At 37.6% G+C, this 12,853-nt stretch overlaps 1 protein-coding gene across 2 annotated transcripts in view; it reads left to right on the top strand.

Annotated features, from left to right (window-relative positions):
- The first annotated feature begins 1,185 nt into the window (after positions 1-1,185).
- The window catches only part of PTPRO (protein tyrosine phosphatase receptor type O), a 184,283-nt gene continuing 172,615 nt past the window's right edge, over positions 1,186-12,853 (top strand). For both annotated transcript variants that reach the window (XM_016140557.2, XM_016140556.2), the window contains exon 1: positions 1,186-1,587. In XM_016140557.2, the coding sequence (XP_015996043.2) occupies positions 1,513-1,587 (75 nt within the window). In that variant the 5' untranslated portion in view covers positions 1,186-1,512. The remainder of the gene's footprint in view (positions 1,588-12,853) is intronic.

The following is a 12,853-nucleotide window of genomic DNA, read 5'->3' as shown; positions in this document are numbered from 1 at the left end:
CACAAGAAAAAATTTTGTAACTATGTGTGGCGATGGGTGTTAACTGGACTTACTGTGGTGATCATATCGCCATCTAAACAAGTATTGAATCCTTATGTTGTACACCTGAAACTAATGTTATATGTCAATTATATCTCAATTAAAAAATTATACAGAAAGGTCTCATGCACCCTTCACCAGTTTCCTCCAAAGGGAACATCTTATATACCTATAGAACAGTATCAAAACCAGGAAACTGACATTGGTACAGCTCACAGACCTTATTCAGATTTCACCAGTTTTACACGGACTCATTTGTGTGAATGTGTGTGCGCGCGCGCACGCTTCTATGAAATTTTATCTTCTTGCTAGATTTAACTACTACCACAATCAAGGTACAGAACTCTTTCATCGCCACAAAGATCCCTAACATTACTGCTTTTTAATTACGCACCCTCCTTTTTCCCTACCTCCCTTCATACATTGCTGGCGGGAATGTAAAATGACATAACCACTCTGGAAAAGTTTAACAGTTTCTTTATAAATAAACATTTTTTAAAATATATATCTGTTTATAAAGATATGTAGATATTGTGATTCCCCCCGCCTCCCCCCCCCCCCCATATTTCACTTCAAGTGACCTGGCATTTTGGTCTCAAAGGATGGCTCTTGAAATTTACAAGAACTGATTTCAAGTGGAAAATCATATATAATATAATTGTGCTCTTTCCTCCTTGGTGACTGTGGGATGAAGAGAATGGGAGTGTTTAAATGGGATGGAGAGAAAAGAAGAGGGGAGGCTTATTCTTTCTTTCTCTCTCTCTCTCTCTCTCACACACACACACACACACACACACACACACACACACACACACACACACCACTCCATCACTACAGTCACACCACTAGTCTCTTCCAAGTATTACTGGTCCTTCGTAATTGCAACTGAGAGCAGATTTAGAAAGATTAAGAGGGCTCTGGGACCTGGTCCTCGAGTTACTCAAGAAGAGTCGGGGAAACCCCACAGAACTCCTGAGTCCCAGAGACTGGAAAGGGTTGGGGCGGAGCCTGGAGCGGGGCTGTCCAGCGATCAGAGACGGCGGGCGGACTCTGGTGAAAGGGCCGGGAGACTGCTGTCACTTCATGAGTCCGCAGCCCAGAGGAGAATATCCCTGCTGCCAGAGGGCCGCGGCGGGCTGGGCGCAGTGTCCCCGCCTCCCGCTCGCCACGCGGATCCCCCGAGCCTCCTCTGGCAGCCGCGGTGGCCGCGGCGGCAGAGCCTCGCCCACTCCAATCCCCACCCTCTCCATCCTTAGCTGTTAAAGAACAGCAGCGCCTAGCACATTCCTGGAGGACCCTGGGCGCAAAACAGGAAGGGGAGCAGGCGCAAGGAGACTGAAAAGGCAGCATGAGCCCGCCAGGAACATCCTCGGCGCCCAAGGTCTGAGGCTGCAGCCCCAGTTCGCCTTTGTGAGCCGCCACGGGGGGAACCCGCTGGCACCACCGTCCCTCCGGGTCCGCGTCCGCACCGTGATGGGGCACCTGCCCAAGGGGACGCGCGGCGGCCGCCGCCTCCTGCCTCTTCTCGGACTCTTTGTGCTGCTCAAGGTAGGGAGCCCCACACCCCACCCAGGCGGTTCTGCGGGCGTCCGCGCTCCGGCGCCCTCGCTCTGCCGCCCGGGAACGCGCGTCCCGGGGCGCAATGGCCCGGTCGCTGGCACGTCTGGCAGTGCAGCCGGGCGCACGCTTTGTTGTCCTCGCGTGTGCGTGTTCCCGGTGATCTTAAGGGATGGGGTGGAAGAATAGGGAAGTTCGCTCCCTCCAGTTTTCACCCTTTGTGCTCTTTCACCACCGCTGGTATCCACATCAGAGGGGGGCTTCTTGGATAATGCTTCCTTGGGCAAAATGAGCTCACTTTCTCTTCTGGTCGCTACGTACTGCACCCCAGTGCCGCTTAACCTTTTCGCCCTTCCCCAACAGACTGTGCTCCTGCTTTGTCTTAATTTACCTTCTGCTGGAATTATACACCGGAGCTCCAATGGAATGCTGGGGGGTGGGTCGCGAGCATGATTTTCTTTGAAAAAGGAGTGTCAGCTTGAGCCTGGAGTCCTAGGACTTCTCTCCCTTTCCAAGTCCTCCTCTCCAACCTGAGAATACCCTTTACAAAGTCTCTAGACTTTTCCTCACTCTCTTTAGAGAGGATGCTACCTCTAAATTTCAATGGCAGTAAAATCTGTGTAATTAACTTTTTCGTGTCTGCTTTGGAATATCCTGTCTTGCTTCAGGGTTTTACTTTGAGGAAAAGGAAAAGGAAATGGGCTGCTTTAAAAAGAAATCCTAGTTTGACAACTATCCTGACAACAATACATAAAAAATTTTAAATTTAAGATAGATATTTTCTCAGAAAGTGGTGTGAAGTTATGAGCTAATTGTCTACCGCTTGTGTCTTCAGTGAGTCTACTTTAGTTTTGCCATTAGTCCTTCCTTTGCATTCTTCTCAAAGCAAACTCAAGTATGTCGACTGGTTACCGGGAGCTATTCTTTCAGCACCACTGACATCTCCCTTAGAAATGGATAAAACATTAATGGATGCAAATGTTTTCTTATCAAAGAGTCGCTTTTTGCTTACATGAGCCATTAATTATGAATGCTTGACAAGGAGATTGTGGAACAGAACCAATGGATTGAAAACAGCGTCAATTTTATATATCCCGTATTTTCATTTATCTTAGTGGAAAACAGGAAAAATAGTTTCGGAGAGAAACAGCAACAGAGGGCGTAAAGAAGATTCTAATTCATATTTAATGTGTTTTTACATTTTTAAAGTTATAAATAATATTTTTATTTAAAATCTGGTAAATAATAAGCTTGGTCATATGTTTTCACTCTGGGAAGTAGCTATTCTTTTAGCATCACCACAATGTGTTAGACTTATTAAGTTTCCTATTAACGTTTCTATTTGTCAAATTCTGTCATGACTATTTTTATATACAACACTTGTCATAAATCCAAAGTGACAAATTGAATCACCATACATTTTACTAAGTAATAGCTAAGACTTACATATATGACATCTGATCCAAATCCAAGCTTTGGGACAACTGTGGGTTTTTATTGAATTCTTCATAATGGGTAAGAAATTCAAAATGGATGAATAATGAATTTGGGAGTGGAAGAAGAGTGCTGCAATTAAAATGTAAAAACTGTGACAAAGTTCTAATAAAAACTTGATACTGGAATGAGAAAATACAGTCAATGATGGCTTAATGATATCCTCATTGCCTGTAACAGAGTTCATCGTGTTCCACATAGAGATAGAGGTGTATTGCTGCACATTTGCAGATCAGTGTCAATTGTGAGAAACTGCATCACTTAGCAAATACATTGATAAAGCATGTCACGTAAATAAATATTATAATGAGACAAATAATTTTGTAAAGGAAACCTTTACTCTTCATTTTACATAAATGCAGTGTTTTATGTCACTTGAATGTAAAGTAGATCAGAGGAAGGGGGAAAAATATATGTATGTATGCTGAATACCACTATGTGCTAGTCAGTCTTCCAAGAATTTCACATATGCTATTTCATTTAATCCTATTTTGTTACATTTGACAAGAGATGTTCAAAGTGACAGATTAGGCAATAAGGTAATGCATTTACATTTTGGGAATAGTATATGACATTGTAAATTTGGTACATAGTATAATCTCTTTACAATTTAAGATACTTTTGCATTCAAGGTCCTGAATAAGTGTCAGCAAAATAGACCTAATATGCAGGTGGTGATAGGAACATGGGAAAAAATCCCATTATTAAATAAGAAATTGTCGATTGAATCTCAATGATAAAATATAAAAAGGTCTGTGTCTGCTGAGTCAGAAACAAATTGTTCCCCTAACCCCTCCAGTAATCTTTGTAGTTCTCATTATATAAATAAATCTTTCACTACTCCATATGAAGTATTCCCTATACAACACTAAAAATCCCTAAATCATAAAGTTACAGAAACTCAAACATGAGGCTTAATTTATAGTTTTATCTGTTTCACAAATCAGAAATAAGTAGCTTGGTACAAGTGGTGGGAAAGTCTGAAAATTTGAATTTGTAGGATCAGCTACAACCACTTCACCAAGACAGCCAAATGTGCCTGGTCATGGATGTCTTTGTGCATTATTTCTCATCCATGGCTTTGTGATGGGCACATTTAATCAGGCATCTTGGATTGTCTAAACAGTCCACTGTATGTTGTGAGGTGAATATCTGCGTAACTGATGTTGCATATGCACAATGTTGGTTATAAAATTTTTAATTTAATAATCAATATTGATTACATATATTAGAAAGCAAAAGTGGAACTCTATTATCAAACATACTGGGAGCTTACCAGTCTCAAAATCTTCTCCCTACATATGAATGTAAATGGAGTATTTAATTTATCTGGTGTGTCTTCCCATAATTCCCTATTAAAACAATGGAATTTCTCTCAACTATTTCATCTTTACCAAACCTCTCCCTAAAAATTGTTTTCTGTATCAGTTCACTATCTATTAGTAATTTGTTTACCAAGATGCAAATTATAAAATATAACATCATAGGAATTTAAATTCTGCCTTCCCTAAAATTATGTTCATCAGTAGCCCACTGGAATGTTTCCCTAAACTTGTAGGGTTGGCATGAATCTTTTCTTTCTTAATTTTCTCTCTATATTTCCTTCCATTTTTGCTGTTACCTGACTTATAATCAAAGAACATTAAATTTGAAGAAAAAAAGAGCCTTAATTATAATTTCTGAAATGGGTTCATGTTTAATTCTATAAGGCATAATAGGTGTTATGATGATGCTGGCCATTGTACTCCTATTCAGGATAAACATCCACTTTCCAAAGTCTATCTGCCTTTGCCCACTTCCTTGTGTCCCTCTGTCTACTTATTTCCCCCTCCCCTCGCTCCTCTTTCTTTCCCTTTTTCTTCCCCTCTCCTCCTCTCCCCCTCCCTCCACACACAGAGTTTCGCTTTCCTCATTGATAGTTTATCCTCATTATATATTATATAATGTTTGCAGATGAACCATATCTTTTCAACTTTCTGAGCAGCCTAGACCATCCTCCCAGCAATAAAGTTTGCTCCTCTGTCAACTGACTCCTTTGATAAATGTTGTTGCCCACATTTGAGAGAAACTCTTTTACATGTGACATCACGAACAAGTTGGAAAAAGTTCACTTGGCTGGACTTCTACAGAAGATTGGTGATAATCTTTCCCACTGTGCACATGTGTTTGTTGTTTGTTCTTTGTTCTGTGGAAGATTATATAGTGGGAAAGAGTAGAAAGTTCATACCTCTGCCTTTTTGCCTGTAAAAAATACACAGTTGTATACCTGGGCAATTAAAAGCAATATATGAGTTGTACTTTATTTTTAAACATAGCATTATTTCTAGCATCTAACTATCCAACTAAAGGTATTTAAACTTAGAAGCAAAGAGACTCGAGTCTTATAAATATAATTCTCACTTGAGTCTTGAAGGCACGCAAGACTTTAGTTGTACCATTACAAAACATTGTAATAGGCAACAGTATGGCAAAATAAAAGGCTTAACAGCAATGACCACAGATATTTATTTCTCATTTTCTTCCTAAATTAACACCTTTATGTACATATTTCCAATGCTGTTGCAATTTGGGGAACATAGCCCCAATGCGATGATGAGTTTTACTAGGAAGAACTTAGTGTCTTCATTTAATTACTCCAGATATGTTGTAAATATTTTTGAAACAAAGAAATATTTATCGTAACTTTTTTTTTTCTCCCACTGTGCCTGGTATGTGGCATTTGACATATAATAGAAGATTAATAAACAAGATTCAAATTTTTGTCATTATACAATTTTTGACAGAAATGTTAAATAGAGTAATATTGACTTGTGAACACATCTTTAAGGAAAACATGAGAAAATTATTGTTATGTGAATTAATTCTTTATAATTACAATGTAATCATTACACTGAAGAAGTTACTAGTTCCTTATATTAGGAACTATTAAAATCATAAATCAAAATACTGATGTTATTTTTCCAGAAAAAGTAATACTCCTGATTGTTCATTTATTCATCAGTGTTACCTCAACTGCTATTTACTGTTATCAGTTAAAAAGCAGAGTTGGAATACTAGGGGAAATGCTCTTCTTACCTCTATACATGACCTGCAACTTTAGCCAGGTAATATTTTTGTTTCCTCTTCCATATTATCCTTCTGTGACCACTGCCAATCACAACTGACAAATATTTCTGCACTACTTTAATTGAAATTCCTCTAATTTTTTACCAGAACTTTACCCTTAAGAGATGAAACCTTTTCTATACTTTGGTCTGCGTTGTATCTGTGGTAATATTTAATTCAGGGCATAACCCAATGCCTTAAAGAACTCCTCTGTGGTAGCTTTAGAGACCCATTGGTATCAGCTCTTTCTGCTTAAATAAATATGTGAGAGACTTCTTTGTGCACTCATGTCATTGATTTGAGTAGCTGAAACAAGATTAATGTGACACAAGTAGAGTAAGCAAGAGAGTGAATTGGGATGGGATGAACACAAGGCTCTTGTCATCTTCTCTCCTGGTGCTATTAACTTTAGTAGGTCCTACTAGTCATTCAGAAGAATATGAGAGTAACTTTCTTAAACACCTTGCATGTAATCTATGATTACTAATTACTCCTAATTAGTTAGCTTGTTCTTTTGCAAGCTTGTCCTATGTTTTCAGAGTGCCAGTCCTTAGTTTTTGTTTGTTTGTTTGTTTGTTTTTGTTTTTAACTCTGAACCTTGTGTCTTCAAATTTATTTCTATAAATAGAACCATATCTTATTCCTGTGTCAGAAAATCATCTTCAATTTATTTATTCAGAGTCTAATTCTCTAGTGAAACGTGGGCCTTTTGTAGACACTCTGGTTATCTAAAAAGCCAACTTCTGAACATATTAAAACCACCAACCAGAGGGTGTTTGACACATGGTTGTAGGGATTTCTTGATTTAAAAAAAGATTTTTTCTTTGCTCTTTGTTGAAAAATTGATGTGAAAGAGAGAAAAATAATACACACTTGGAAAAATACTTCAGAAACGGAGAATCAGAATTAGAAGGAGGACTCCGAGTCTGAGATTTGTATTACAAATTATAAATATACGTGGTAATTTTTGTAAGAAAATGAATATAGTGAAAATAAGAGAATCAAATGAGAAAAAGTTTGATGAAAACAAATGTATTGCTGTTATCCTATTTATATGCAAATAAATGTATTTCCTTATCAAACACCGTTTATTTGGTTTTTCACTTTTCCTAAATAGAAATGTTGTATAGTTTATTTTCCTAACAATACCGTTCCTATCATAAAGTAAATTAAAACCAAATGAACCTGGTGATTTTTGTACTTTTACTAGCAAATAAAAAAAGTAGGGATGAAATTACAATGTAGGAGCACAAAATCAGAATTATGTATTTTTAATACTAATGTGTATATGATTTAAATGATAAATGTTTCCTTTTTTATATCATCTCATTTAACTGTTTTTTTAGATAATTGATACTTTTGTTATTTTTTTCTCCTTCTGCTCACCAATTTTTTAAAAATAGATGCTTTACGTGTGAGAAAATATCATCATGAGTCTACCTTAATTCTCTTCCTTCATTCTGACCTTTTTGTTGACCAAATCAAGTGCACTGGAATTTCAGTCCTTTACCTTGAACTCATACCAGAGACCAACTATAGTCTTGTGTACTGGTCCCAGTGGCGATTCCCTCTTGGTTCCACCCATAGGAGCTTGTGATTGGCACATACAAACCAACTGTTGGAGCATTCCACAGAATCTTCAGTGCCCTTTGTGGTCCTGTCTGGATCTGGCTCCTAACTGCTTGTACCTTACTTTCTGAATCAGGATTCTACTTTGATGAACTCTAGCATTCCTGCTTTTTGATCCTGGTTTTAACTTCTAATTAATTTCTCTGTGTCTTTGATTTTCTTGAGCATCCTAGAAATTTTCTTGGCTGACCAGTCTTTTCTCAAAGTCAGAATGGCCACAATGAGAAATTACTTTTTTCTTCAATACTAAGTCTGTCTTTTGGATCCCAGGATAAGGATTTATTGTTCAATTCCCTTCCATTAGTCAAACATTTTATTGAGCTTCTATTATGTACCAGGAATTCTATTAGATATTGTAGGTATAGGAATGAAATCAGTTGAATTCTCACAAATGATATAATGGGAAAATAAACATAGAAAAAGAAAATGTCATTAAAATGCAGTCATGTCTGTTGCTGTTTTAATAGAAGAAAATACGGGATGACAGAGGAGAGACACTTAACTCTATCTTATGGTGTGGGAAATGATTTCTTATAAGTTGACACCTGAGCTGAATTTTTAAGCATAGGTATGAGATGAGTTAGTAAAAAATATGGACATACAGGCAGAGAAAACTGCGTGAGCAAAAATGCAATGCTCTGTGTCAGCACCAAGCTGATCAAGAAGGGAAGGTTCGATGGTGAGACACCAAGTTGGAAGAATGCACAAGAGGCCAATGTAGAATGAAACGGCAGGCACCAACTTTATTGTGGGGAGCGCGCTTCTTTTGTGGGGAGTGCAGTTCTATGGTGGGGAGCAGACTGCTGCTTCTGTTCTTCTGCTCTCCTCAGCCACCCATGCATGATACAATAAGTTGAATTATGTTTACATATTTTAAGCGCAGGTTCCCTATTACACTAATGTAATATTCTAAATCCGGGGTCCTATTCCTAGCCACGAGTCTGAATCATAGCTAGACCTGGGACCAGCCAAGCTTGGGACCCACACCGTGAAAGCATAGGAGGAAAACACAAATGTTTACAGAACGAAATGAAACAATAGAAGCCAGACCAGGGAGACTCCTATATGCTGCACCAGAAAGCAGAGTCTTTATTCTCTAGGTGAAGAAGATTATTGAAGAGTTTAATCAATATTTAATGGGATAAGAATTGCATTTTAAACGGAGCCTTTGGCTGCAAGGAAGGCTATCCTAAAGGTGGAGCAGGCTTGGAAGCAGTTAAACTGCTAGAAGGTTATTAGAATTGTCCAATTAGGAGGTGACAAACATTAACACTAGAGTGATGGGGAAAGGAACTAAAGAAAGAGAGAGGATGTTTAAAATAACTAAACTGACAAGACTGATTAAATGTGGGAAACTGGGGAGAAAGGACTCCAGAGCAATTTCCAGATAATGGGCACCTTTCCCTGGGATGTTACAGCTTTATGGGAGCATGTATAGTGTCCGTTCCCCTCTACATTAGCTTACCCCCTTCTCCACTCTGCTCAATGCCAGGAAGCTTCCTTGTAGAGACGACTTCTTCAGGATCTTTTGCCCTTTGGCCTTTAGTGAGTTTGACTTATAGGAGGCACTAGCAGAAGATTATTGGGAGAAGAGAGAAAGCAGAGTGCACGTTCCCTGTCTCCCACTTGATGGGCCCTTGTTAAGCAGTGGCATTTCTTATAAGGAAAAGTTTTGGTCAAGTTTTAGAAACAACTTCCTCTCCTTGTCTCTTTAGTGAAATAGTTTCTCATTGCTGTTTGTCCCTGGATACTTTTCCATCCCTCCTCAGTACCATTATTCCTGCTCCATACCTTTATTATAGTCCCTTGATTAAATCCTCTAGGATTTCCACTGAGTGTCCTACTGTGACCCCAAATGACATAGCACATGATAAGTTGAATGTTTAAGAGAGAAGGCAGACCTGGAGATGTGAATAGGGATGTCTCAGAAGGAGGCAAAGGAGAATAGAGCAGTGGGCCAGGATGGAACCTGGAGGAGCACCAGCTTTTCATACGGAAGCTAAAAAGATAAAGGAGAAACAGCCAGAGGGGAACAAGAGGAAAGCATGATCAAGGAAACCCGAGGTCTAGGAAATTCCAAGTAGGAGGGATGGGCCAACATCAAATGCGACAGGGAGGTCCTATAAACTAAAACTAGAAGATTGGACTGAGATATAGGTAGGCCATTGATCCCTGTGGAGCTTAGGAGGTTCTGGGAATCGAAGAGTAAAGAACTAGCTGCCTATTTGTTAGAAGCGTAGGTGTCAGGTCAGAGAGATCTGATTTCATCTCAGGTCTCAGCTGCACCACTTACCAGCAGCAGTATCTGGGGAAAGTTATTTCACCACTCTGGGGCCCCTTTGCTGATCTATTGCATTTATCTCAGAGGATTGTTGTCAGGAATAAGTGAGATAACAACCATAAAGTACTTTAAACAGTGCCTAGAATACAGTAAGCGCTCAATAAGTATTACATACAAAAAATAAAAAGAGAATGAAAGAAATAGGACAATAATAATTGCCAAAGAAAAATCAATGGATAGAACAATAAAAATGTATATAGAGCTATAGAGGAGCATCTTCCAAAATGTGCTCTATGAAACATTAGAGACTTGCAAGTAGCAGAATTTATTAAAAATAAACACCTCTGCAGTAACATAAATTGGGGGAATAATTTTTTAAACTTCGTTTAAACCAGTATTAATTCATTTGTTATTATTTTTGTACCACGATTTCTTAGAAGGTTTAGTATGTTAATATACATTTCATCCAAAAGGAAATTACAGTTTATAGAGCTTTCCAGGTTTGACTATAGAATCTTTTTTCCAAAAGTGATTCATGGGAATAGCGAATACACTCTAAGAAACAGTATCTATGTTTGTACACTAGATGCTTTTTTTCCTTTATCTTTCTTTTTTAAATGATAAATATAACCTTAATAATAAAGAAAACATAACAGAAAGATCAATTATAACTTAAAACTCAGAATCAGAAGAATTTTCATGAAGGAGAGCAGCCATTCCAAACTTTCTTATCAAGGATCGATGTTCAAGAAACTCTCTTAGAAGAAAAAAAATGTACATATTCTCCTTATTTCATTGTGTCAACTCTGGCTTTGATAATTATAGATACAAAATATTCCTTTGGATTTTGACTATGAACAAGATGGAAAATTCATTTTAACACTATTTTCAAATATGATTATCTTAATATATTACATGAGAAAAATATGTTTCATTTAGTACATTTCATAGAATCGCAAAACTACACTTTTTGAAGATCATCTGGTTCAAAACTTAAGCCTTACTTAGATCTCATCTGTAATATTATGCCAATTGGTCATAAATGGTGAAATTAGCTGAGAAGTGACCATTCCATGCTTGGACAACTGTAATGTTGCTTGGTTTGGCTTGGTCTTCAGATAAACTATTTCTGGTTGTAGCTTTCACATATTACTTCTATCTCTGTTTCATTTTAGCAGACACTATGCTGTAATGGTTCCTGCTTTCTTACATGCTATGAGTAATAGTTTGGGCAACACATCCAACAGATTATAAAGATCAAATGTGAAAAAGTTGTCATCTCACTGTCCTGTCCTTAGCCTTCCACTGCACCTCTTTAAAATGTTTGTACCCATGTTTTCTGCCTATTGCTCTTTCTTCTCTTTCATGGCCACAATAACTAGCTGGGTAGAAGACAATCTCATTCTATCATGATAAATCATTGTAAGGGGTTGAGAGTGCAAGTGTGAGAAAAGTGCTTTGCACATCATAAGCATTCTATAAATGCAGATTTTATTTTGTTCCAGTCTACCGAAGGGCATTTCCTCAATGTATCTTCCCTGAACAGCCAACCTAAAATCACCCTTATCACTCTCAAATTTCTCTTTTACCTAGGTTTACTTTCTTCAGAGAATATATAACTTACTACATGGCAGTGTATTAGGTCTTTATTAGTACTTAGCTCCTCTGTGAGATATTGCAGGTTCCATAGGAGCAAGTTTATCCATTTTGTTTACTGTTATATCCCCACTGCTGAAAGAGTGCCACAGTAAGTAGATGCTCAGTTTGTTGAATATTTGTTGAGTGAATGTTGAATGAATAAGTGGGTGAGAGAGGTCATACAGGTATGGGACAGACTCAAGACAGAAGAAGAGCAGAATGCAAGCATGCAAGTACGGGGAATGGAGTCAATGCACGGTGAAATAAACTAGGAGGAAGGGCCTATTAGACGGTCAATGCTTAGTGGGGATTGGAGGAGTGCAGTCAGAATGGGGAGATGATCCAGAAATGCTATTTCGTTGATCTTGTGGAGGGAGCAGAGGTTCTGTTACCACAAGTGAAAACAAACTCTTGTCTAAATGAACTTCATGTCTGTGAAGATAAGGTTCATAAGGACACACATTTTTTCTTCTTGCTAGTTTACTAGGTCAGAATAATCCACCAAGGACAAATAACATGTGTCCAAGCAAACAAATGCTCTCTTATGATAAATTCTCATCTGTAATGAAATAAAAACTCAGTTTTTCCAACCATTTCTCTACTTTATTCATTAACTATGCATATAATTTATTGTAACTTCTAAGATAAAATATTTTTCTGAAATTTTACAATCTAAAAATGTGGTTTTTTTCTTGGCTCTGCAATTTGAAAATATCAAAACAAAGAGAATTTTTAAAATAGTTTTATTACTCATTTTTCTCTCACTATGTATGTTGATATATCCAGATTGGTTCTAGACCTCTAAAGACATTTCTGGAAACTCATACAAATAACTGAAGCTCAGATGATCAAGTATTAGTTTTTTTCAACACAAAACTTATGATTCCATTTATTCCTGGAAAATATATTTTTAATAAAAAATGCATATGGGTACCACATAGAAGTTTTAAAATAAATTTTAGAAAATTGTTTTTTTTGTATAAGGTTCCAACAGGTAACAAATGATCATTTTTATACTCAGTTGAATATGAGATAATAAATATTTTATTTCAATGGGCAGTTAATTAAGTAGGCTGATTAAATTAGCATTATATTCACTCAAATATTTGT

The sequence above is a fragment of the Rousettus aegyptiacus genome, unplaced genomic scaffold (assembly GCF_014176215.1).
Source record: "Rousettus aegyptiacus isolate mRouAeg1 unplaced genomic scaffold, mRouAeg1.p scaffold_m13_p_2, whole genome shotgun sequence".
NCBI lineage: Eukaryota > Metazoa > Chordata > Mammalia > Chiroptera > Pteropodidae > Rousettus > Rousettus aegyptiacus.
Note: the sequence above shows the minus strand (reverse complement) of the source record. Positions and strands in the feature narration are given on the sequence as shown.